At 51.3% G+C, this 26,720-nt stretch overlaps 1 protein-coding gene across 1 annotated transcript in view; it reads right to left on the bottom strand.

Annotated features, from left to right (window-relative positions):
- Positions 1–23,589, bottom strand: part of SHB (SH2 domain containing adaptor protein B) — a 126,290-nt gene extending 102,701 nt beyond the window's left edge. Inside the window, exon 1 of the mRNA XM_054584636.1 lies at positions 22,834–23,589. Within this exon, the coding sequence (XP_054440611.1) occupies positions 22,834–23,544 (711 nt within the window). The 5' untranslated portion in view covers positions 23,545–23,589. The remainder of the gene's footprint in view (positions 1–22,833) is intronic.
- Positions 23,590–26,720: the final 3,131 nt, after the last annotated feature.

The raw sequence follows: 26,720 nt of genomic DNA, 5'->3' as shown, positions 1-26,720 counted from the left end.
AGTGAGGGCGCAGGGCAAGCTGTCAGGCGCCCATGTGAGGGGTCAGTGCTCCCCTGCCTCTACCTTCGGCGGGGAGCACACGGAGGGACCTGTCTCTGTGGGAGAGGCATTTCCATCTTGCCCATCTGTTGGCTCCCTTCAGAAATCACGGTGACAGATTCTTTGAAGGCCAGCCCAAGGAAGCAGATGCCATAGCCAGAACAGCAGGGGCTCCTTGCCAGCCTGGCCAAGCATGGGCTTTCCTGGGGCAACCCAGCCCAGCCTAGAATTAAATTCCTGTTAATTCCCACCATGCGCCAGGCCCTGGGTTTTCCCTGGGTCCCTGCATCAACAGAGGGCACCCCAGGGCCCCTCAGACTCATTGCCACATTATAGAACTGCATGGCTGGCACTCGGGTCAGATGTTCGGAGCCATTCAAATGCCCCCGCTCCTGCCCCCAATCACCCACAGCCTTGCCTGTTCCCACTATAAGCTCCAGCCCCACAGCTTTCCAGCCGGATCCCACCTGCACTTGCCAACTGCCACGATTCCAGCAGAGCGGTGCCCTCTGCCAGAGCACTCCTCGTCCTTTCCCCAGCCACTTCTTGGGGCCTGGCCGAGACCCATTCCCACGTCCTCCAAGGGGCCTGCCCAGCTCCCTGTCCCAGAGTCAATCGATCAGAGGCCCCTGAAACCCGGATCACTTTGCTGGGCGGTGGAATGCCTTGTGTCCGCGGCCCTGCACCCCAGTTCCTCTGCAATGTTCTGTTCTGCGTTCTCACTGTGCCCAGGCCAGGGGGCTCACCCAGTACACGTGCAGGGCACTAACCACCGAAACATCCCCCTCCCCTCTGAAGAGGGTAACTGCTCGGGATAGGTTCCAGGGGCGGACATCTACACTGTGCATTTCCCAATATGAGAACAGTGAGCTGCATCCTCCCTGATGGAAAAATGGTCTCTGGGGGGCAGAGAAGGCAAAACCACCTAGTTGTGGGGCCAGCTGCCTCTAGACGGTAGAAGCCCAAGGCAAATGACGGAGCCTGGGATCTGTGGAGCTGGAGTCGGGTGGGGTGGGGTCGGGGTAGAGAAATTGAGGGTCAGGTGTATTCTCCCTTCCCTTGGAATAGGAACCGTCAACTGGGTCAGCAAGGCTTAGGAAGAGCTGGGCCAGCTACCTTTAATCCTTCCAGAACGTGCTGGCAGGGAGAGCTGTGAGGGGCTGGCCTCGAGTCTGGCCTCCAGTCAAGGCCACGGCCCCTAAGATGGGGCAAGCAAGCGCAGGCGGCGACCTGGAGGAGCGGGCAAGCCCTGGCTCTGCCTGGCTGCCCACTCCAACCTGCCACTGCACATAAATTACAGGGAGGAGGCTGGTGGCCAACTGGCTTCAAGGCCGGCCCTGCCTCTCTCTGACACAAGGAAGCGCATTGTGCAGCCCAGTGCCTCATTATCTGGCACCTCAGCCACACCGGAAAGGGCAAATAATGGGGTGAGTGCGACACATGTTGCACAGATGTCCCTCCCTGCACAAACCTGTCCTGGAGTCCCCACTGCTCAATTAACTCCTTAGTATGGCACTTGCAGTCAGTCCTCCAATCTAGCCACAACAAATCTTTCCAGAAAAACCACCTCTAGTCTAATTCATTTATTCATTCAGAAAGGATTTGTTGAGCACCTACTACGTGCTGGGCACGATGCTGAAGGATGGAAGGATCCCTAAGTCTCACTGCCCTGCAGCCTGTGCAGATCACAGCCAAGTCCCTGGCTTAGAGCTGTGCATACAGGAGGTGCTCAATACTTGGTAACTGCTATTACCATCACTCCCCCCTGTCCCTGGGGGAGGAGGGGAAGCTGCTCTTTCCTGATGCCCACCTGTCTTCTCACCCATAAGTCTCACCACCACACCGGAAAGGTGGGCACCAGAGCCACGCTGCCTGCTGGAGGCCCACCAGGTGCCTATAATTTAGAGTATGCTGGCTGATCAAGAGGACACTGGGGTTTGGGGGGTTTCCCTGTGCTGGAGCTGTGGAAGGTTTGGGGACTCTGGGGGTTACAGAGCACATCAGGCCCTCAATCAACCTCCCTGAGGCCCCTCACCTGACAAGCATCCCTGGCCCACCCGGGTCAGGCCCTGTGGGAGGGGCTCTGGCTGCAGCTTTCTAGGAGCCTGGCAGGGACAAGAGCTGTGACATGTGTGGCCACCCCCACCAGACGCATGGACCCATGTACATGGAGAAAGGAAAAAAAGGAGGGTGCGAGATCAGGATGCCTCCTGAATGGCATGACAGCTTCGCTGGACTGGGAAGGACAAAGAGGATAAAAGTACCACACATGGAAAGACACCCAGGACGTAGGTAAGATCCTGGAGGAAGGCAAGAGGTTTCCAACTGGCTGACCGTGAAATGTGGAGCAACGGGAAGCCTTTCAGAGGGGGAAGGGTCAGCGTGAACATCATGCTATGAGTCTGGACATGCTAAAAGCCACGAGGGGTGTTTAAGTAAAGGCATGTCCAAAATCACCTTTGAAAGATAGAGATGAAGGACCGATCAGAAGAGTTAAGACTCAGGTACTATGCGATGTCAGGTTATGGAGCTTTTCTTCTGACAGCATTTGAGAATGCTGTAACAGTAAGAGATCTGACAATATATCAATTTCTGACATCTTTATAATGAAACAGACATACATCAAGAAATCCTACTCAGGACAACACAGTTGTAGGAAAAAATTGTGCATTTTTAAAAGACTTGCACTTTTTGACATGAGAAAATGGGCAACTTCTGCACAACTAAGTACTGATCAAAGATCTTATAGGTCAGAGATAGTTTGCAAGAAATTAAGAGGTGTAGGTGGAGGAACTTCCATACAATCAGGAGGTCAAAAGAGATATGTATAAAACAGAGAGAACATGTCAACATGGGCTGTGATTCTGAAGAGATGCTCCTAATGTTTTAGACCAGAGGCCTGGCAAAGTTTTGTATTTTAAAATAAAGCTTTGCCGGCACACAGCCGCCACCCGTTCATTATTCTATGGCCACTTCTGCACTACAAGGGCAGAATGGAGTAGCTGCAACAGAAACCGTGTTGCCCCCAAAGCCTAAAATACGTACCATCTGGCCTTTACAGAAAGTTCACCGACCCCTGTGTTAGACACATGGGAACTCACACATGCGAACAAGTGGCCACCCTGGGAGGTAACCTGCTCATTCCTAGAGCCCCTCTGAGCTCCTCTCTGAGAAGGGCCCTTGGGGGAGGCCACACACTTCTTTGAACATACTGGGATGGTAAATCTTCCATCCTCTAGAGTGGATTTAATTTCTGGAAGCTGCCCAAGGTTTTTCCAAACCGATGCAGGTGAAAAGGTGGGGGATCATGCCAAGGAATGAAACATGCAGGCTTGCCAGGGGCAGGACGGGAGCTTTAAACACTGGAAGAATTGAAATTGCAGCGACAAATGTGGTTTCGTTATAAACTTGCACAACTTTATTTCTTGGGTCTCACTAATTGGGGACAACAGTCATCTGATGTTTAAGCCTCAGCCTGGCAGCAAAACAAAACAAAACAACAACAACAACAAAAAAACCCAAAACCACCCCACCTCAATTGCTTGTGACCACCTCTTACAAGACCAACCACATTCCACAGGAAACTGTGGTCTGGGATTGGCTATTAGGGGCTGGGCATCCTGGGAAGTCTTTGGAAAAGACAGGACCTGGTGACAGAGAAGAACTCCTGGCCATTTTACAAATGGAGACACTGGGGCCCAGAGAGGGGATGGGACTTGTCCAAAGTCACCCAGGCATGAAACCTCAGGGTTCAAGTTATCCAGAGTGGCTACAGAGTTTCAGGTTCTGAGCTAGGAGCTGTGTGGAGGCAAATAAAAAATGTCCTCAAGGAATTGAGTACCCAGCATCCAAAAGGACAGGGGTATCAAAAAGCACGGAAGTTTGACAAGGCCTTGGCCATGTCTCCTGACCTGAGTCTGTCTGTTTATATGAAAAATGAACAAAATCCTCCTTGCAGAATTCCTGGGAGAATTACAGTGAGGTGATGTACCCAAGGCACCCCATGGAGTAGAGCATACAATGGGCGCTCAATAAAGAGGCTCATAATCTCAGGCATGAGCGCGAGATATTTTCTAGCAGCAGTGCTCCACTGCCCCTACCCACACGTGCACACGTACACATACACCTTTCCATACAGGAGACTCTTTAAGATGGCAAGGCTTCACTGGGCACCCGTCATGTGCAAGGCATGCTCTGCCTGCCTCCTGCAGGGAAGTTAACAGAGGGGAAAACTGCAAGCTGCCTTTGGAGCAGCAGCATTCCCAGCTGAGGAGGGAGCAGCCCCTTCTCCCAGCTAACTCCTCTATCAGGACAGTTGTACGGACTCATAGGAACCGAGTAACAAAAGCAGATGCAAAGCAGGTTGGTCAGGCTTTTGGGAAGAGCCAGGAGAGATTTCTTCTAAAGGGGTGAGGGAAAATCCCCAAACCTTCCTGGAAATAAGGCCAGTAAATCCCTCCACTCTGGCCTTTCTCCTTTCATGGAACAGCCCAGCATGCCAGCAAGTGGGAGTTTAACAAGCAAGCATGTGAGTTGCCGCTTCCTGTGCCTGGCTGTGCAGTTCCGATAACAGGTCCCTGCCCAAGCTAAGGCTGTGACACAGACAGATGATGTCCTGATCAAGTACCCAAGGCCAGCACTGGCACCGATGTGCAAGCCTGGCGAGCTTACATAACAAAGGGCTTGTCACCACTTCCTGTGATCCTCACCACCCACATTCCAACACAATGAGACACTCCTTCAGCCCTGGCTTTGAGGTTCAACTACTTACTCCACTTATTCAGATGGCCAAGCAAGAGCTCAGCTGGAAGGCTAAGTGCCCACACGGGCTCACCTTCTCATTTCCCTTTGCGCTTGACTTACCCCTAGTTTGCTTTAAAAAACAACAGCGCACCTTTGTGATTAAAGAATGTTTTCAAAAACTGAAAAATATCTAACTTTTCTGTGACAACCACTGTTTTCATGGGGTCTGTTTACTTCAAGCCTTTTTTATACATATGTATGTGGACATGGGGTAGCGGAGAATATGAATATTCAGTTTTTTATATCCTACTTTTAAAGTATTCCATGGTGCCCTGGCTGGTGTGGCTCAGTGGATTGAGTGCCGGCCTGCAAACCAAGGGGTGGCTGGTTCAATTCTCAGTGGGGACACACGCCTGGGTTGCAGGCTAGGTCCCCAGCTGAAGGTGCGCAAGAGGCAACCACACAGTGATGTTTATCCCCCTCTCTTTCTCCATCCCTTTCCCTCTCTCTAAAAATGAAAAGATAAAATCTTTTTTTAAAAAGGTTTTATGGAGGAAGCCTTCTCCCTCTTGACTATTCTGCGCTGTGTTGCTCAACTCAGCGTTGGCAGGCCACTTGCCTGTCACTATGTGAAACTGCCACACATTAGCCATTGCCCACGCCTGGATATTTAGGTGATTTCCAGATTTTTTGCTTTTCCAAATGCTGTGGGTTACGAGTAACTAAATAATTGTGACTCTCTTCCCTCTATCGTTAGGATAAATTCCTAGGAGAGGAACCACTGGGTCACAGAGGAGCAACTTTGAAGCTTCTCCATGTTGTCCCCTCACTGTTCCCTGCCCCTCTTTCTGACATGGAACCAAATCTACAACATTTTTGGGGCAGCTTTGATTTATGAAGTCCTTTCACAGTGGCCTTATCGGCTGACCTCATGACAAGTCAGCTTCGATAAACACCCTCATGTGAACATGGGAAAAGGGCTCAAAGAGGTCAAGCGACTTGCCCAAGACCGCAGAACTTGAACCCAGGCTACTCCTGAACAGGGCTCCCTCATGACGCTGCCCTGCCTCTTGCAGTACCCAGAATCTGAGCAGGTGCTGTGGGGGTGCAGGACCATCTACTACACACACAGCTTGCTACCAATTCCTGAGACACACCCTGTAATTCCGAGTCCACCTGTTAATGCTTGTCAATGTTTTAATCATCCAACCACTGACCAATGCGGGGAAAAGCCACAGTCCTTCGGCAAAAGGACTCCTTACTCAGCAGTGAGGAAGGTTTGAACTCTTTTATCACTAAAGAACGAAGGTGTAAAAAAGGTCATGCCCCTAATTGCTACAGGAACAGATTTTATAACAGACGAACTCATTTGCCTCTCATTTTTAGATTGCGAATACAAGATGACCTTACATTTCACATTCAAACCAGCCTTTGAAATTCAAATATACAGATCTTTTAAGGAAGCCAGGCCTTTTCCTGCAGGGGAAGCACTGATTTCCCATTTTGAAAAAAATTTTTACAGAAAACTTTGGGTAAGACAAAAACATATGAACTTCTTGTTTTGTTTCAGTACCATTCACATATCTGAAGTCCCTTTTCTACCCATAACTACAAGATGGCCATCAGAAATGTCTAAGATAAAATGACTCTCTGAATGAAAGTATACAATTGAAATTTACGTTTAGAGTAAGAAACGCCTGAGCTCAACAGAACTCCAAGCCGCTGGACTTTAAGGAATCCAATACTCTGAAGTGCTTGCTGGCTTGCAGAGAAATAGGTAAAACCAGAAGACACCATCAAAACCAAAGAAGTGTGATATTCTTCTGGGATAACCATTCCCCAAAGGGCTGGACAGGTATAAAAAAAGGTATTTCTAATTTAGGGGGAAAGAAATCGAACAGTACAAAATAAAAGTCAAGAATGTGCCCTGCCCCCATCCGCTGTTCTTGGAACCTGTTTAATCAGCCTCCCTCTGTGAGCTGTTACTACCAGCAATTTCTGCTTCCTCTGGAGGCTTCATGTCTAACAATCCCTTAAAACAAAGGGTTTGCCTGGATGGAGACATTTTTCTGCTTTTCCAAACCCAGGCCTCCTTCTGCCCTGGTCTGCAGGTGATAATCAGAATCCAGGATGCAGACAAAAACTGAGGAGGGGAGAGGCACAGGAAAGGAAGGCAAGACCCTGGACGCACGCCTGGCTGTGGAGCCTGCGCTCCAACAGTGCTCAGGCCAAGGCCTGTGCAGTCGGGGTCTTAACAGTGTTCTCAGCTGTCCTGTGGGTGACTAGGAAGCGATGACACCAATTCCCATCTTGTCACTTTGCAGTCACGCCAGAGATGGCTTTCAGACAAATCCCAGGCCCCACAGAAGCTAGGCAAGCAGGAACCAACTGACAGCTGAATTCCCCAAGCGTGTGTCCCAAGTGTGGGACAAGAGCCCCCTGAGCTGGACTGATGGCACATCACTCCTGGATCTTTATTTACAAAGCATCTCTTCTGGACTTGGAATGCTCGCTCTGATGGCCAGAGGGGCCTTTCTGATTCAGCAGTGAGTGTGGAAGAAATTGGCCAAGGATTCTCAGGGGGCCCTTTGATTGAGCCTAGCAAACATCTCTTCATCAAGGCTAATGTTTCTGCCCCTCTGGGGACCTGAAGGCTCCTGAGCACTTACTGCTTCTTATAGAGCTTCCCCCGGTGTAGGACGTCCTCTAAAGGTCAGCATCCCAGCATCGACCACTGCCACGGTGTTCCCCTCTCCCTTCTGTGTTCCCTCCTAAAGGCTCCAGCTCCACCAGCAGCAGCTTTGCCGCAGCTTCCTTCTAGCTCTGTGGACATCTACCTGCTTGGGCATCCTGGAATGCCTCCAACTCCGTGAGGCGCAGCCATCAGATGGGAGGGCTGAGCCTCGGTCTCGAGGTCAGGTGACTATAGCTCGGCTGGCCTCCAGAACACACACTGCCTCCTCCCCCATTGCCCTCCTCCCACACAGCTTTCCTCGTGGATGGGCTTTCCTCGTGGTCGGTGGCTTCACCCTTTCCTGCTCTGTGTTTCTGCAGCTCTCCAGGGAGAAGGACCACAGGTGAAAGTGTATCTCCATTCTCAACCCAGGCCCTGGGGACCCCTGGTGCACTATCCGCCTGACTGTGACAGAATGTGGACAAATGCTCTGGTGGACTGGATAACTGACAAACTCCCAAAGAGGGCATCTCAGCTATTGACAACAGCCACCCCGAAAAATCCATCCCCTTGACAAGTGCTCGGTCAATTTCCCTCCATTGACCAGTGCCATCTGACAGCTGCCTGAGCAGTCAGCTGTAGTATTTCACTACTTAAGGATGCAGACGGGGGTCAGGCCCTTGCTGCCTCTGCCTCACTGGGGTCCCTGCCTCCAGGCTCAGCTAAGGCCACCCCTCCCACACCCTCTATATCCCGTTCATTCTCTTAGGGTGCAGACAGGTTGTCCTATAAAGCACAGACCTGACCCTGTCACTCCCTTGCTCTATCATCTTTCATTATCCACAGAAAAAAGACCAAACTCTGGCTGGGGCCCTTCTGGCTCCAGACACCTTGCCTCATCTTCCATTCCAGCGTCTCTTCCTGGCTATCTCCTCGCAGGCCTTCCCTCAGTCACTGGGACCATTCGCAAGGCCCCTTCCTGGGATGCCCTCTTCATATCCACCAATTTCTACATATCCAATGCTTCCCTATCCATGAAGGCCCAGTTCCCATACCACCTCCTGTATGAAGCCTTCCTGACTGACACTCATTTGGCAGTATTATCCTGGAAACAAATACAAAGAGTGTCTGGCTCAAACCAAAAACTTCCTCAATAGTAGAGAACTATGGTTTTTAAATGGCTCTGGCCTGGCAGTTTTGAGAGCTCCAGGTGATACAGAACTGACCTCTGTCACTGCTCTCAACAGCCTATAGCACAGAGGTTTAGGGGAGACATACATCAGACCAGCTGACTGGTCTTGACTTCCCTACCTGCAACTCTACTCATTACTAGCTATGTCACCTGCAACAAGGTATTAAACAAACAAACAAACAAAATCCTGTTTGCCTCAGCTTCCCCATCTATAAAATGGGACTCTTAATAAAACATACATCCCAGGGGGAGTTATGGGCTTCAGTGAGTTAATATTCACAAAGCACTCAGAAGTGTAGTGATCTGGGCAGTTTTTGCTTCTACTTTCCAGTTGCAAGGAATCATGGGTGAACTGTAAACTGACTGTCAAGATAAGGACAATCACTTTCTGAGGATGACCCCACCAGGTCAGAAAGGGCAGGCCCAGCCAGAGCTCTAGGCTGGGCGGAGGCCCAGGACAGACTGTGACCGAAAAGAATGTAAAGACATTCATAAAGCTCTTCCTAGATGCCAGGGCTGGGCTAGGACTCAATGACATGGTGTGACATACAGTATAATGAATTAAATAGATACCCTCAGTCTCTTAGGACCATACAGATGATCACCAATGTTCAAAAATTGGCTTTTTTTTTTTCTTGATTTATTCCCCATGAACACTCCGGGACTCAATCTGTTTCATCAACACCAATTAATTAATGTCACAAACCTCGCAGCAGATACCGCAGGATGGATTTTCTTGACACTGGCCCAAACCAGAAAAAGAGGCACACACAACAGCAGCTCAGAAAGAGTCTCGCATTGATTAAACCCAGGGCGCCTGGGCTGAGGGGGACAAAAGGTTAGGAGCAGGGGAAGAACTCTGTGAATTCAGATCGCTTGAACTGGACTTTGGTAGGAGTGAAAAAAATTTAAGTGACCAAAATAAGGTAATCCCTACTCCTTCAAGTCTTCCTCACCCTTCAGTCTCTGCCACCCAGTCTGCGCACTGCTGCCCACGCCCACCTCCGGCCCCAGTGCTGCTCTGCAGAGTCACGGACTTGTCTCTCTATCCAGGCGTTGAACTGCTTCTGTCTTGCGTTAGAGATACAGCAGACCCTCCAATCACATCTTTTCATTCAATGTTGTTTCGTTAAAGGTGGATGAGATGCCATAGAGACTTAACTCTGGTTTTTATAAATTAGTCTATGGTAAAATCGGTTTTTTATTATATGTCATTTTGTCTCAAGTTGCAGAACCTACTGATGACGTTGAGAGAGGATTTACCAGTCTTCTCGGACCTTTCCAATGTCCCCTCCTGAGCGCTGAGTTACAATGCAGGGGCTTACTCACCTTTAGGACCCGCCCAGTGCAGGAACATGGTAGATATCTAAAAACTGTTTGCTGCATGCATGAATAAATGTTGTATCCTCTTCAGCACGAAGTTTTGGAGTACACAGATACACGCAGATAAGGCCACGCAGGCAGGGCAGACCACTAACTGTGGCACAGAGGCTGCTCGGGCCGAGCCTTGAGTCCATGGAGTCGCAGGGGAAGCAGGGTGAGGAGGAGACCCATTTCAACTGAGGGAAGTAGGGAGGGCTCCTTGGAGGAAGCATTTGAGTAAAGAAAGAGTAATCGCTTGAACTGAGGGAGCTTTCCACGACAGTGGCATTAGCCAGCACTCCCATGGCTCGTACTCTGACCCAGGCACTGTTGTTCTGTGTGCTTTGCAGGCATTAACTCATTTACCCTTTATGCCCCTTGAGGTGGGTGCTGCTGTCATTCCCGTTTTACATGAGAAAACTGAGGCCCAGAGAAGTTAAGTAAATTGCCTAAGGTCACACCGCCAGTAAGTGGCAGAGATGAGATTTGAACCCAGATGCACAATCTTTGTTTTTAACCCCTGTGCTGCTCCACCCCAGACTGTACAATCTCATGATTTATTTGTGGCAATACTTACTCTTTATATAGCAAAACAAAACAGAAAAACCTCTGTTAACATCGTAGGGGAGACGGATTCCCACATTTACGTACGTATTCCACAGCTTAGAGGGCACTTTCACACCCATACGTAATTTGATTTTCAGAGTCCCTCGGTGAGGAAGGTGCTGTAACCCCCATGTTACAGATGGGGAAACTGAGGCTCTAGGTCTGCCCCAAAAAGACCTAGATGGCTGCCACGCCCCCAGCCTGGGAGGGGGAGCCAGCCCCACCCGCAGGGTCAGCTCTGGCCTCCGAAGGTGAAGGGCTAATACCCAGTTACTTCCCTGAGGTGCCAGATGTTGAAGGTGTAATAAGTGCGTGGGTACCTGCAGATGAGAGGTTTCATTTTATGACGACGAGGCGAAATCACCATTATCGTAATAGCTGATGAGACCAAAGTGCAGTCAGAGTGAGACCTCCAAGTGAAAATATTTAAGTCAAAAAAGGAACCCGAGGAAATACAGAAAAATCATAGAACAAACAACAAGGAGAGGATGTCCAGACCGACTGGTCAACCAGGAAAATAAAATTAAAACCCTACCTCATACCTTGAAATCAAACTCCAGGAAGATTAAAATTTCAATTAAAAAAAACCCCCAAAGTATTAGAAGAAAATATAGGTAAATATTGGAGTAAGGAAGACATTTTTAAGAAGCACACTCAAGAAATCATAAAGAGCCCTGACGAGTGGCTCAGTTTGTTGGAGTGTTGTCCTGTACACCAAAAGGTTAATCCCCAGTCGGGGCACATACCTGGGTTGTGGGTTCCATACCCAGTTGGGGCACACAAAGGAGGCAACTGAACCAGCTGATGTTTCTTTCTCACATCAATGTTTCTCTCTCTCTCTCTCTCTCTCTCTCAATAAACATATCCTCAGGTGAAAATTAAAAACAATAAGAAAAAAAGAAACCATGAAGAACATTGAGACTGATTTAACAACAGAAAACAAGTCAATGTAAGCAACAACAGTAACCAGACTCAAAACCTAAAGGCAAATTACAAACTTGTAAAAAATATTCTGCGACCAAAACAACAGGCAACGGTCAGCCATCATATCTGCAAAGAGTTCTTACAAATTAATGAAAAGGTATACCCTGCAATAGAAAGGACAGACAGAAGATAAAAGAATGCAATTTTAGAAAAGAAACACAAATGGTTAACATATACATGCACTAGTAACCCAAGAATTTGCAAATTAAACTAAATTGCACTACAGTAACAGGCGTAAACTTGTACAGACTTTCTAGGATACAATTTGAAAGCATGTTTGAAAAATTTTACCTTCTTACCCAACAATTCTCCTTCTGGGAATCAATCCGAGGGAAATCATCACAGTCTTAGGCAAAGAATTAAATTACAAAGATGTTTATTACAGCACTGTTCAATTAGTGAAAACTAGAGAGAGTCTAAATATGCAAACAGAATGCTGTATGAATTTTAAATTACTGTCGTTGAATGTTTAAGATAATGTAGAAATCTTTCCATGTCTTTAAGCAAAAAGAAAATAGATACAATATTACTTAATTTTCGAGGAGGAAAAAAATGTATTATGTAAGCACTGAAAAAAAAACTAGGTGGTCCGTGAAACAGTGGTTTCTTGGAATTGTAGAATTAGAGTTGGTTTCTATTTTAGTTTTGGTTATCTGTATTTTCTATACCAAACTTGTCTTAATTTTGTTAAAGGGGGAAGAAAAAAGTTAACGCAGAGAGAAACACTGAAATACACTGAAAAATCCTAGCCTGCAGTTCTGAGGAACTGCCAACTTACAACTGCCCCCCACAGAAGGGCAGGTAGGGGCTGCACCATCCCATGAATGCCCAAGCGGGCCCCAAATCACGTGTGGCTTTGGAATGCACTGCAGGGATTATGGGTCTGTCTGGCCTGCTGGGAGTGCACATCCAACCAGACAGTGAAGCTTCGCTGTAACTTTCTGGTCATTTTCGTTTTTAAAATTTAGCCAGAAGAAACCAGGAAAGTTCCATTCCTCCTACTGTGTGTGCCCCCGCCCTCCCACTCCCCAGCCCAAGTTGCAGTGAGCCCCATATAAGGGAGAACCTTCCCCGACAGTCGCAAGTGCTCAGCAATGAAATGCTCTGCTTAGCACAACAGGGAGGCACCAGCCCTGTCCCTAGAGACTTAATCTGGTCTTCATCTTAACCCACCGGCAGTGTCCAGGCTTGCGACACAATATGAAATTCAGCAGGTGCCCTCCTTTGAATTTGGGGAATTGGAGCAATTTTAGACCAGTGGCAGGGGAGACCCTTCACACCCAAACCCTTCCCCCCTTTCTCTATCACCAGCAGTTACACGAAGGCAATCAGTCCTCAGGTTCTTGCTACACCTGCACACGCAGCAGCACTCCCCTTCCAATCTGGAAGAGGATCCCTTCTGTCTGGGATGCCCCATCAGCCCTCTCCTCTGGACCCATCTCCCATATGGCCTCCTTTCTCTGGTGGTTTATTTTCCCCAGCCCCAGATGAAGGCCACCGTGCTATCTCTGGGCTCGCAGGAACCTCCCAGCCCTAGAGAACAGAGCATGGCTCGCTCTCGGCTGCAGGTCCCAGTTACTGGATCAATTCCATTCGCAGAACAGTGACTGATCGATCCTCCGGGGTCTTCCCCATCTCAGCTAATGAACACTCATCCTTCAGGATGCTCAGGCCAAGATCTTGGAGTCATCCTTGACTTTCTCCCTCCTCTTGTACCTCATATTTCATCTGCCAGGAAATCCTGCAGCTCTACCTTCACGACATGCCCTGTAGCTGGTCTCCTCATTACCCTCCGCTAGCGCCCCTGTCCCAGTGGCTGCAGGTCGCCTTTGCCGGTCTCCTGGCTTGTCTCCTCCAGTCTATTATTCACTAGGTGGCCAGAGCCACCCTCGTAAAACCCAGGTCAGATCACATCAATCCACTGCTCAGAACCCTCCACTGATGCCCCATCTCACTCAGAGTTAAAGCAAAAGACCTCTTCAGTGCCTCCAGGGCCGGACATACTTGGACACACTTGGCCTGCCCGGCCCACCTCAGACCTCATCTGCCACTCCTTCCCACCTGCTGCCCTCAGTCACGCTGATCTCTCTGAAGGATCCAGGCATGCTCAGCCTCAGGCTTTTGCCCTGACTGCTCCCTCTGTCTGGAATTCTCTTTTCTGAGAGCTGTGAATCATGTTACCACATCCTTTAGCAAAGCCCTCTCTGGGCACCTATTTAAAACAGCACCCCACCTCAAACGCTGGCCCACCCTCGCCTCTGTATCCTGCTTTACTTTTCTCCACGCTCTCTACCTGACATATTATATTTGCTTGACTCCCCTCTTGATAGGGCAAACTCAGGGGAGCATAAGTTTTTATCTTTGTTCATGGCCGCATCCTCAGCACGCAGCAGACACTCAACAATGTCTGTTGAATGAATGAATGAGGAGAAAGGCCTTGGTGTGGGTTCTTACGGCCCAGCCGCGGATTCTGGGTCCAGACTGTAAGTGAAGGCCCAGACGTGGGCCAGTGGTGTCTACACCCCTACCCACGTGTCCAGTCACTCTCCCCTTAGCGGCCCCCTCAGGAAGCCCCTGACCATTACTCTTAAGAACTGCTTGGGAAACCCAGGGCCTGAATCATTCCCCAGGGCTCTGACTAATTCTCTCTCCATCCCTGGGACCCACCTCCAAGATCCTTCCTCTGTGGCATAATGGGAAATCCAGAGAGACCTCGCCATGGAGAAAATGGAAAGGAGCAGAATGATTTAAAGGAAAATTCAATTCTTCCTGGCTCAGCAATTGAGAAAGCGCAAACTGTCAGGAAGCTAGTGCCTCTGAAAGTGAAACATTAATAGAAATATTACTGGAAAATACCAAACAGGAAGAGAAGGAAAATTCCATTGTGGAAGCAAGGTCCACTGCCGATCCTCCTTAATGATCTCAGTAAAGCGTTCCAGAATCAAAACACGGAAATCAATCAGGCTGTCACCCTTCCCATGGACTGGAGCTTTGGCCAAGCCACCTCCACATCACCCTGGCACAAAGGGCACTCTTGGGCTCAGAACACAAGGTCAACAGCCTGGCCACCAGCTTGGCTGATACCTGCTGTGAGGCAGGGCAGGCTCCACGCCTCCCTGGAGCCTCAGTTTTCCCATCTGTAACATGGGGGTTACAGCACCTTCCTCACCGAGGGACTCTGAAAATCAAATTAAGTATGGGTGTGAAAGTGCCCTCTAAGCTGTGGAATACGTACGTAAATGTGGGAATCCGTCTCCCCTACGATGTTAACAGAGGTTTTTCTGTTTTGTTTTGCTATATAAAGAGTAAGTATTGCCACAAATAAATCATGAGATTGTACAGTCTGGGGTGGAGCAGCACAGGGGTTAAAAACAAAGATTGTGCATCTGGGTTCAAATCTCATCTCTGCCACTTACTGGCGGTGTGACCTTAGGCAATTTACTTAACTTCTCTGGGCCTCAGTTTTCTCATGTAAAACGGGAATGACAGCAGCACCCACCTCAAGGGGCATAAAGGGTAAATGAGTTAATGCCTGCAAAGCACACAGAACAACAGTGCCTGGGTCAGAGTACGAGCCATGGGAGTGCTGGCTAATGCCACTGTCGTGGAAAGCTCCCTCAGTTCAAGTGACTACTCTTTCTTTTTTTTTGTCCAGTGCTGTTTATTGAGTCCATTGTTGGGGCGAGCACAGACTCGCATTCACCCCGAGGGAGGCAGGTTGCACTCAGCCATGGGGTTGGGGGAGCCCGGGGGGCTCGTGGTCCTGCAGAGTACAGGCAGCTGGGCCAGTCCTGCACCCGGACACGCCCAACGGGCCCCGGACCAGGCAGCCAGCCGGACCCTGCTCCCAAGCCACGGTGGGAGAGCGAGGACCCGAAGTGCCAATGGCCCCAGGTCCCCAGGCGCAGGCCTCCAGCACCAGCTTGGTTCTGAGGCCCCAGGAAGGGAGGGGGGCATTCTGGGCGGCACAGCCTGGCAGGGCAGAAGGGGCTATGCAGAACGAGCGTGGGGCTTGGCTGTCCGGAGAGGCTGGGGAGTAGAGGGCTGGCTCGCTGGCGACTACTCTTTCTTTACTCAAATGCTTCCTCCAAGGAGCCCTCCCTACTTCCCTCCATTGAAATGGGTCTCCTCCTCACCCTGCTTCCCCCGCGGCACCATGGACTCAAGGCTCGGCCCGAGCAGCCTCCGTGCCAGGGCGGCTCCGAGCTCACCCACACTACTGTGTTTATTGATACATTCTGTCATGCGGATCTTCCTCCAACCTTGCTTGCTGTGTCCTCACCGGAAGCTAAGCTCCTTATGGGCAGGCACTACCCACCCCCTGACTCATCATCTTGTATCCACACGGCTACTGGTAGTGGCCCATGTATGGCAATTCCTCAGTCAATGCAGGCAAAGCAGAATTATGAAGTAGGCGTGGCAGAGACCACTGCAGCCCCTGCCTCTGTTCTGCAGGAAACTCACCAATGCCTCCCTGCAACCAGCCTCAGAAAGCCACCACCCAGCTCTCTGCTTCAAAGCCACAAATTCCAATTTCTTTTCCATGGCCAAGCCTCACCTACCTCCTCCCCACAGGCCACCACCTCTTGGCTATCTCAGCACAAGATATAAAAAGTCAGCTCCAAGCTAAATTGCCCAGGGGAACTCTTGACCACAGGCAAGTTCAGCTTTGCTCAGTGGCCACAGGAAGCCACACCAGTTTCAGATTTTCTGTTTCACTCCTTTTTTATGGGTCAGAAATGTTTGAGGGCAGGGAGAGGATGGAGTCAAGCCTTGGGGGTTAAGTCTGGGGAAATCAGTCCTGCTCTGAAATGGATCTCCTTTAAGGAAACTTGGTTTTTTTTGTTGATAAGGGACAAGGTACTGCTAGGTTTTGCCTCAGAGCAGCACACACAGTCTTGCCACTCCCGGGGAGGGACGGAACACTTAGTGCTGGAATGAGAAGACATGACAATTAAAGAGACACGTTTTGTGCAGCTATCCTTTGGGAAGCACCAACTCTGTGCAAAGAATTTCTCTATAAAATAAGTCAAGGGCTGCATTAACATCTCATTTGTGGAACTCGGAGGCAGATGTGGGCGGGAGAGAGAAAGCCAATACTGGGGTCCCTTCTGAGGCCACCAAAGCCCAGTCCGAAAAGGACAGGGATTAGAGGAACGGAGCACAATGGAGAGAAAGAGACACATCACACACGTTTCAGTTAAGTATCAGACTTGCTCTCTCCACTTAAATTGTGGAAAATAGTGGAAGAAGTTAATAAAAAGCAGACAGGCTTTGAATCCAGATGGCACAAGTATGATCCTGGCTTCGTCACTAGGTAGCGGTGTGACCTAAGGCAAGTCATTCACCTCTAAGCCTCAGTTTCTTTTCTTTCCTTTTCTTTTTATATTTTATTTATTCATTGTTAGAGAGAGAGAAAGGGAGGGAGAAGGAGAGGGAGAGAAACATCGATGTGCAAGAGAAACATTGATCAGTTGTCTCTTGCACACCCCCAACCCAGGCGTGTGCCCCGACAGGGAATCGAACCAGCAACCTTTCACTTCACAAGACAACACCCAACCACTGAGCTAGCCACGGTGGTCAAGGCTAAGCCTCAGTTCCTTTATCCATAAAATGGGAGTATTACTACCTGTGGTAGGTAGATGTCATTGAAGATGCCCGGGGGCACTACCCACCCCCTGACTGACACCCTGCCGTTTGCCAGTGGATTTGGTCGCTCCTCTACTCTCCTCAAATCCTGGCTTGGTGACTTGCTTTGGTCAACAGAATGCAGAAGGGACAGTGTGCCAGTTTCCAAACTCAAGAAACCTTACGGGCTTCTGTTCTTTCTCGGAACCCTGCCACCATCTCATGAACAAGCCCAGCCTACCGGAGGATGAGAGACTACATTGAACAGAGCCTATCCCACACCAGTTGCCCCCAAACATGTAGCAGAGCCCAGCTAGGATCAGCAGGCGTGCACAACCACCCCACACTGACCACAGATGCCTGAGAGAGCCTAGCTAAGACCAAAAACACCACTCAGTTGATATGTGGGCCCACAGACATTAATGAAGGCGTATTATAGTTGAAAGCAGGGGTTGGAAACTGCAGGCCACAGGCCAGCTGCCTGTTTTTGTAAATAAAGTTTTATTGGAACACAGCTATGCCCTTTCGTTTATATCTTGTCAATGGCTGCCTTCAGGCTACAACGGCAGAGTTAAGTAGCTGTGTTGGAGACTGGTCTGCAACCCTAAAAATATTTACTATCTGGCCTTTTACGGGTAGTTTGCTAAGCCCTAGTTTAAAGTCACTGAGTTTAGGATGATTTATTATGCACCAACAGCTAACTGATACAGTACCTAGACCTCTTCCAGGGGGATCGTGAGGATTAAATGATCAATTAGTGGTTAGCATGAAACATAGAGAATATATTTGTCCTCTGGGAAATCAACGCGAAAAACTGGATTTGATATGCAGGCATCTCTCTCACACTACTTTTAAGGGATGGGACTTCAAAGGAGAAAGTGTCCCAAGCCAAACCACTGCTACCAAGCGTGGCTCTTACCTTTTCAATCAATTACTTTCTTAGAATTGGAAAATGTGACCATTAACCAAATGGAAATGACAACTCACATTTGCCCCTGGTGCCAATCAAGCCACACATCAATGATTTTATGTCACCAAAAGCACCAAAAGACAAATGACAACTCCCCAGCAAGAGACACTCTCTTCCCTTTGTGGCTCCAGCTTCTCTCTGCCACCTCCCACACCATCGGCCCTGCTGAGCCTCCAGCCACCCTCTCCCAGGCCTCCAAGCCTGGGTATAGCTATTCTGTCCCTTCTGCATGGAGAGCCCTCCTGCCCACTTCCCCGCCTGGAGAATTCCCACTCATCCGTCCAGAGTCAGCTCAAATGGCACCTCCTCCTGACAGGCCTCTGACTTCCCAGACATGAGGATCTCCCAGCCCTGTGCACACACTTCTGTTCTGACATTCCTCAGATCATGATATTGTCTCACTAGCTGTATCCTTCTCCCAGACTAGACCTTGAGAAGATGGTATTCAACTACAAACTGAGAAGCTTCCCTCTTGGAAAATGGGCCACCACTTATTGTCTCTGACTTTCCCCTGCCTAGCAGGCTGCTCAGACACTGTTTGCTAAATGTTTAAGAGGAAAAGAAAAGGTTAGACATGATATTATTTATTCCTGAGGAAACATGTTATTTAACTCAAGTCTGTGAATGCTGACACAAAATATAAAGTGTTGGTATGTGTTAGCATGTATTTAAAACTTGGGAAAATGATGTCATGATGTGTCTTGACTTTTTCAGCTGTGGTGGAAACATTTAATGATAAAAGAAACAAGACTGCAGCAGAAAACGTAACTGGATAGGAATGGTTTGGCTGCACAAAAGAACTACCAAGTCACTGGCCTCTTTTGTCCTCACTGTTTTTCATAAAGACAGCCTGAAAGAACACTATTCCCACCTACTGAAGTTTTATTCTCTCTTCTCAAGAGCTCAGGCCTTCACTGTCTGTCCCCTGGACTAGACTGCAACTGTCCCCTAACTCTGACCCCAACGCCCTCAGATTGCGACAGCTGTTTGTAGTGTGGGATGCTCCCTAACCATGGCTCTGACTGAGTCCATCCCTTTCCTGGCTCAACAGTCTCCAAGGACTCCCCTGAGGTAGGGGGGGTGGTCCAAACTCAGGTCCCCAACTCTCTCGCATTGTCACCTTCCATTCCCCAAGTGGGGCCCACTACAAGAAAGCTCTGGTTTCCAAGAAGGCCCTCCTCGTTGCGGTTTGATATGCACTCACATGTATAACCACACACACGCAGATGAACACACTCCCACACACGTACACACACAGCACTGGCACATAAGTGCTCCTGCAGGCTGCAGTCACCCCTTTCTTTGCACTGAAATTCCTCTTCTATCTCTAGATCCAGCTCAAAGCTGCCTCCTAAGTGAAGACATCGTTAAAATTTCCCAAGACAAAAACACTGGGAGACAAGTGATGAAAAGACAGTGTGTCAGTCTCCTCCAGAGGCGTAGGCCTGAGATTCCTGACAAGTCTGCTGCAGCCTTTCTCCTCTCCCCTCCTATCTCGTTCGGGCACTGGGAGCTCCCTGAGCACAATATAAGCGCTGGGTAAAAGCTGGCTGCATTGAAAACATGGTCCCTCTTCCACATGACTAACAGGGAAAATGCCCATGACGGGATGCTAGTGGTGGCGGGGTGGGGGGTGGGTCCAGGTGCGCGCACGCTCCAGGACTCACCTGGGAGAAGAGAAGGATGCCAAAGCGTGTGACAGAGGGAGGCAGAAATACTAGGGAGGCAGGAAGGGGGGCCCCCAAGGATAAGCCACGGTGGGAGTGGCACTGGAGGCGTTGAAAGGAGGATCTGTGGACCGGCAGCCGCCACTTCACGCCACACACAGTAACTCTCGACTCAGGCCCAGTGCTAAAAACAAACACTGGGCCTGGCAGGCGGGGAGCATTCAACAGCGTCATGGGTTCTTGTCCAACTGATAAAAGGAAGCTGGGCCTGAGATTAAATGGGGTGTAGAAGTGGGTGTTCCTGGATCCATGGGTGAGGGGCAGATGGAAGGCTCTGGGATGCTCACAGTTGGATCTACAGCATGTCTGTCCTCCAGAAGTTATCAGGCTAAAAATAATGTGAAAACCAGCCTGCCTCCTGGCTGCCTGACCAGGAATTGGAGGAGGGGCGGTGCTGATCCCAGATCAGCAGGCAGCCCCACACAGAGGGCATCTGGAGTCTCCGCATCCCCAAAGCAGCTCTGACAGGAACACCCAGAGGCCCCTGCTGTAGCAGTGGTTCTCAGAGTGTGGCCCAGGGTCTGCAGCAAAAGATCACCTGGGAACTTTGCCAGAAATGCACATTCTCAGGCCCCACACCAGGCTTGGGGAAGCAAATGCTGGAGGGGCCGGGGTGGGAGGTCCCAGCAATCTGTTTGAACCCGCTGCCTCAGATGACCCTCCCTGGCTGTCTCTCCCCATCCTCATTAGGAAGAACGTTCAGTAGCCGCAGTTCCTCAGTGTCTAGAATGGAAACAACTTCTCAAAACAGCATAGGGCTCAAGGTCACAATCTAGTAGGTGAAATGCAGTCCAGAGATCTTTTCCAAAAAATTGTATCTGCTCAGATTACTTAGCAGCTCAATCCCTTCTTTGGCCCTCGCTGGGCTTAACTTACAAGGTCCTTCTTAACCACGGGCCTGTTGCCCCTCTGGGGCCCTGCCCAACTCTCATCTCTCAATTCCAGCCACAGGGACTTTACCTGTAGCCCCCTAAAGCATCAGGCTCTCTTCTGCAGCCAAGGTCAGTACCTGTCCCCCACGATAATGGCCCTCCCTGTGGACCTTCCCCCACTTCAGTCCCAGGTAACACAAAGCCCCATCACAGCATCTGCCCAGAGGGGCGGCTTCAGCACCAAGCAGGGGAGGGTGCAAGAAGACCCAAGGGAAATAAGTGATGGCAGAACAAAGCCAAGTCTTAAACACACTTGACATTCCAACTCTAAAACATTATCCCTCAGTATTTGAAACAGCCTTAGTTGTAATTAAGAAAAAATGTTTACTAAAGTTTTGAAAGCCATAAAAGAAGACTTGAGTGTAGAATGACAGGTAGTGGGAGAGAAAGGAGATTTGCCCACCTGGGAGACGGCCACAGAGTAATAAGAGGAATGCAGGGAGTCCGGCACCTTTGGCTGCAACTCCTGATAACTAGGCAGAGGCTTCCTCACACCTTCCCTACCCAGGAACTTTAAGTCCTCCCAGGCCAGCGCCTAGCCAAGCCTGGGCCATGCATAAGGCGGCAGGGAGCCTCTTTGATGTTCCTCTCAGGGATCAACCACAAGCCCACGATCTCAGAGGCTCACCAAGGCAGCACCTGGTGGTTACCTAGCTATTAGCCTTTTGTTTTCTAGATGGGGCATCCTGGGTGCTTAGGAGGCTCTGAGTTCAGGCTTCTGAGGTATGTCCCCAAACTGATCCCAGGGGGAGGTGGGATCTAACACAGACTGCCCATGCAGTCTTCAGCAGACCCATTAGGGAGGGGATACTCTGGGGACCTGGGACCTCAGGGAGAGTAAGCCAGGCAGAAAAATTAAAGGGGTGCACCCCCTTATTCCTCCCGACATGAAAACAAAAAAGATTCTTTTCCAAGCACCAGCTGGCAGGTAGAAGCCTATCTCCCACCTGCCTGGACACCTAGTCCTAAAGGGAATGCGGACTCTATCAGTTTCCCCCAGCTGGGGCGAAAGTTTATCTTTGGGGGTGGGGGTGGGGGAGGCACAAGAGGGACAGCAGCTTGACAGCCATATCAGGACACTGGGCCTCAGATGTAATCAAAACACTGCCTTCCACCAAAAGTAGACAGGACAAGTATTATTTTATGGGCAAAGGGAAGGTGTCACAGGAGTGTGAAAGGGGAGGAGAGGGCCAGTATGGCTGTAATTAACTAGCCTGCTTCAAAGAGGGGATCAAGATTGCTTGATATGTAAGGCAGGAGGTTGTCACAAAGTCGTTCCCCTCACTCCGGGGACAGTGTGGAGTAGGGATGGGATCAGGAAGAAGGTGAGGATTGGAGGAGTGGGCCTCCTTCCAGCCAAGCCCATGGGCGGACCCCCTTCCGGAAAAGCTAGCGTGAAGGTTCCAGGGGCAGCTCCAGCACAAAAGGCAGCCTGGGTTTGGAAACCTGGCTCAGGGGGTGGGGCAACGCAGGGCGTTTAGTGGGATTTACATATGCACTTTTAGAGACGACCGGTCGGGATCTGCCACCAGGAACGCGGTGTAATATGGGGCAAGTCCCTCCCCAGCGCTGGACCTCAGTTTCCCATCTATAGAATAGGCGGAATGGGGGAAAAGGAAATAGGCAAGAGAAAGCGCTCTTTTCAGTCCGTGACAGCTCTGACTTTCTTACTTTACTCCTTGGGGGCGGGAAGGGCTGGCTGAGTGCCTCTTTCTTGGGCAAGGATGGGCGGGCTTTCTCGTCAGGCAACTTCCGAAGCGGACACCTGGCTGTGGGCTCAGAGAGGGGACGTTTTGGGAGCAGCAGCGAAACCGAATGTGTCAGGAGGCGGACAATCTCGGGGAAAGCGCGTGCGAGGTGGCAGAATCAGGGAGGAGCGTGGGAGCCTTGACCCCAGGGTCCTAGCAAGAAGTTGATACAGGGACTCGAAACCGAGGCGATGCCTCAGTTTCCCCATGGGCCAAGGGGTGCCTTACCTTGTCCTTCTTGCCGGACCCGCTCTCCTCCGCGGCCGAGGCAGCACACTTGTTGAGCAGTTTTTTGCTTCCGCAGGCTGTCGGGCTCCAGGTGCGGCCGCCCAAGCAGGCGCCCCCCGGGGAATCGCCGGCACTGCCCGCGGCGCTCTCCACCTTGATGAGGCGGTGCTTGGGGGAGATGTAACGCACCTCGGCCGGCGTGGCTGGGCGCCTCTCGCTGCTGCTTCGGTAGAGGTGCGGGGAGCCGGAGGACGAAGACGAGGATGCGGCGGCGCCCGCGCCAGAGGCGCAGCAGCAGCCCGCGGCGCCCGACGCGGACGAGGCGGAGAAGGCGCGCTGGCCTCCGCCCGGCTCCCCGCCGCCGCCGCAGTAGTCTAGGCGGCACATAGCGCGCAGTTTGCGCAGCGACGAGCCGGGCCCGTTGTAGGGGTCCTCGAAGTCGCGCTCCTTCTGTGCGCGGTAGGCGCGGATCAGGTCGCTTGTGCTGCCGCTGTCGTCGGGCAGCGATCCCGACAAGGCCGAGAAACAGGAGGCAGCGGCCGGACCGCAGGAAGCCGAGGCGGCTGCGGGGGCCTGCGGCACGGCCTGGGGGGGCTGCGAGGGCCGCTCGCCCCGGCGCCTCTGCTCGCGGTAGTCGGGCCGCGGCGGCTGCGGGGGGCTCTTGGTCTTGCTGTTGCCCAAGCTGAAGTACTTGTTCAGCCACTTGGCCATGGCGAGAGGCCGCCTAGGGCCGCGGCGCGGGAGCCAGGTCCGCCGCCGCGGCCATTCGGGGGGCACTGCTGCCGCCCAGGTCCCTCGGCGCCCCGGCCCCGGCGGGGGGCGTCCGGGGCGCCTGCTCCCGACGCCAAGTTCAAGTTCTCTCCGCCGCCTCCTGCCGGCCGCTCCCCGGCTCCCGCAGCTGCAGCACCGCCCTCCGCCTCCGCCGCGCGCCGCCGGGGCTTCGGATCTCGCGCCCCTCGCAGGCGCGTCTCATGGGATCCCGGCCCACGGCCCCGCCGAGAGCGAAAGGCCCGGGCGCCCCGCTCCCCGCCTCGGACGCTCTGCGCTCCGCTGCGGAGCGCGCTGCTGCCCCGTCGGAGGCGCAGTCTCTGCCTTGGCCGGGATCCCCGGCTGATAAGCGAACTTGTCCGCGTCCTCGGCCCCCCCTTCTTCCTTTCCGAGAGGGCTGGGGCGATCCTGGCCCCGCAGCCGGAAAGCCAGCGACTGAGGGAAGCAGCCGGCGCCCGCCCGAGCCCGCGCGCCCGTGCCCGTCCCGGCGGCGCCTGCCGCTACCGCTGCCGCCGCCTCCCGAACCGCCGCGTGTGTGACACTCTGGCCGCCAGAGCCCGCCCCGCGCCGCGGCCCCGCCCTCCCCGGGCCCGCGCGCGCCCCGCCCCCAACCCGCCCCGGTAGGCCCCGCCCCGCCCACCTCCGGGAGCCCCGCCGCCCGACCTAGGTCCAAGCCCCGCCCACCTTGCGCCCGGGTCTTCCGCAGGCGCACCTCTGCCCTTCAGCACGCGCCACCTCCCGCGGCCTTCTCGGCGCCAGCTGCCAGGTCGCGCCGTAGGGCGCCGGGGTCCCGCCGCGCTGCCAGCCCCGCCTCGTTCTCAGCCCGCTGCTGCCTAAGGCGAGAGGTAGCCAGCCTGAACCTGCAGCGCGCAGAGACCAAACCTGTCCTTATCCCCAGGGACTCGCGCTGTGTACCCTAGGGATCCCCACTTTTGGGTGGGTTGCAAAGGTGGACTAATGCGGGTATTTCTAGCTTACAGCGTGACCCGCGCGGAGGAAATGCAATGTAGAGACCCCTTGGTGACAGGGTGCCTATATCCTTCTTAAAGGGACGGAGACTCCGATTCAGCCCTAGTGTGCCAGATCTTCGGAGGAGTCTTTATGCTAATGAGGGTATTAGCAATCCAGACGACGGATGCGGCCAGGATAGGCGGCTGGTGCCCTGCCCTGCACCAATCCAAGAGCCAGGCTAAGAAGAGGTCGGAATGTTTGCTTACCTTTTCACCTGTGAGGAAGTCGCGGTTTTTAACTCTGTTCTGGGGCAACCTAGTGGAGGGAGCTGTGGAGATGTTTAATGCCCAAGATTGTAGGAGCTGGCAAGGCTCCTTTTAATCCAGGGCCCTCGTTTTGCCGATGGAGAAACTAAGGCCCAGAGAAGGCCTGGGCTCCAGTTCTCCGGCCTGGTGGCTCCGATATAATGTCATTTACATTAGTCTACTTTGCAACTTAAGGTTGTCCTTCGGTTATTAGCCAAAATGAGGAAACGGGGTGGGGGGGCGGGGTTGCTTCCAGAGGCTCTTTTGGCCAGGACACAGCACTGGCCACACTAGAGGTAGAGGTCAAGCTCTCAGCCTGAGGCTCTTGGACAGGGAGGGACCTACAGCTGTTGACTCTTCCTTTGCCTAATGCCTCAGTTGCAAAGTAGCAGAACCAGGACGTCCATGTGGGTCTCACTAGGAAGCCCACTCTCTCCACTCAGCCACACATAGCGATGCCATGGAATTGACTACAAATTGTCCCTTCAGAATCAGGTTATTCGTCCTTTCCTTCTTCGGTCAGAGAGCAGTCATTTTCTATGAGCCAGTTAAAATTTTGAGACACACAATCACAGACACCATCACCAACTACACAACCTCTGTACTGTTGTGTGTATAATGTGTCTAAGGGACGTTGGGAAGATCCAGAAGTTAATCTGGGCTAACATGTTTATTTTGGGTATCCCTAGACTTAAATATCTCAAATTACACTTTAAGTCATTCCTCTGCTGGGTAAGCACTTAATTATCCGGCAAGTAAGGGGGACCCAAATAGAAAAATTGAAGGACATCCTCATTAAAGCCCCACCTTTCAACCAACCACAAATCTCCAGCTCCTTCCCTTCCCATCTCTGCTCAGGAAGGAAGATCAGCCAGATCCTGGCAACAGGCCAAGTGACCCCAGACAAGAAACTCCTCTCCAGGATCTGGAAATTTGTTCCCTGCATGTGGGTTGCACATGGAAGCATTGTCTCTGCCTTTTTCAAAGGTTTAGGAAGAGAAGTTATATTTTACAACTTATTTTTTTCATTTCACTTTCAGCAGGCCATGGGATCAGACCCACTTTTCCATGTGATACCTCTGCTGGGGTGTAATTTGCAAGCCAAAATTATTGTAATGCTATAGTATTATGCCAAGAACTTCCAGCACACTTGTATATCTGCTCAACCCCTACATAGTCTGTATTTTATTAACCCTACGCAGCATCCCAACAATCTGGTGTTATTCCCAGTTTACAGATCGAGTAACTGGCCTAAGGTGGTATTAACTTTAAACAGGCAAACAAACAAAACAAAACAAAACCAAACCCAACCAACCAACCAAACACATGGGTGTTTTCCTTTGGGAACTAGTAGAGGCACATCTTAACAAGACTCAGAGTCAGAGTAATCATTGTGAAAGGAAACAGAAGAGTTTCCTAAAGATGATGTTGAAGAAGCACTATGTCAAGTGATTAGAGGAGACAGATTTCGTACAGGAAAAGGATCCGAGGGAGCGTTGTGAGGGTTACAGTTGGAGAGACTCTCCTTACAGAGAGCCAGCCTCCCTGTTTCCAGGAAGAAAACTGGGAGCAGTGAAGGGAAGAGAATGAGTCAAGAGGCACAGCTGGAATTGGCACCCAGTCTCTAGACATCGCAAACCTGAGGCCATGCCCATCATTCTTCGCATTTTTCACTTTTGTGTCCCCCTCCCACTCCCATTCTCCTCTCCCCAGTTTTCTCATTGGAAGGATTGGTTATGGCCTTATTTCAATTTCTGCCTTCTCTCAACTTCCCACTTAGACCGAGATGGGGACTTGGCAGCTCTATTCTCTGTACCTCCTTCCAGTATCTGAAGGTAGGTTATATGTTGGTAGAGGCCTGGA

The sequence above is a fragment of the Pteronotus mesoamericanus genome, unplaced genomic scaffold (assembly GCF_021234165.1).
Source record: "Pteronotus mesoamericanus isolate MK-2021 breed Mesoamerican mustached bat unplaced genomic scaffold, CSHL_Meso_final contig_78, whole genome shotgun sequence".
Lineage (NCBI taxonomy): Eukaryota > Metazoa > Chordata > Mammalia > Chiroptera > Mormoopidae > Pteronotus > Pteronotus mesoamericanus.
Note: the sequence above shows the minus strand (reverse complement) of the source record. Positions and strands in the feature narration are given on the sequence as shown.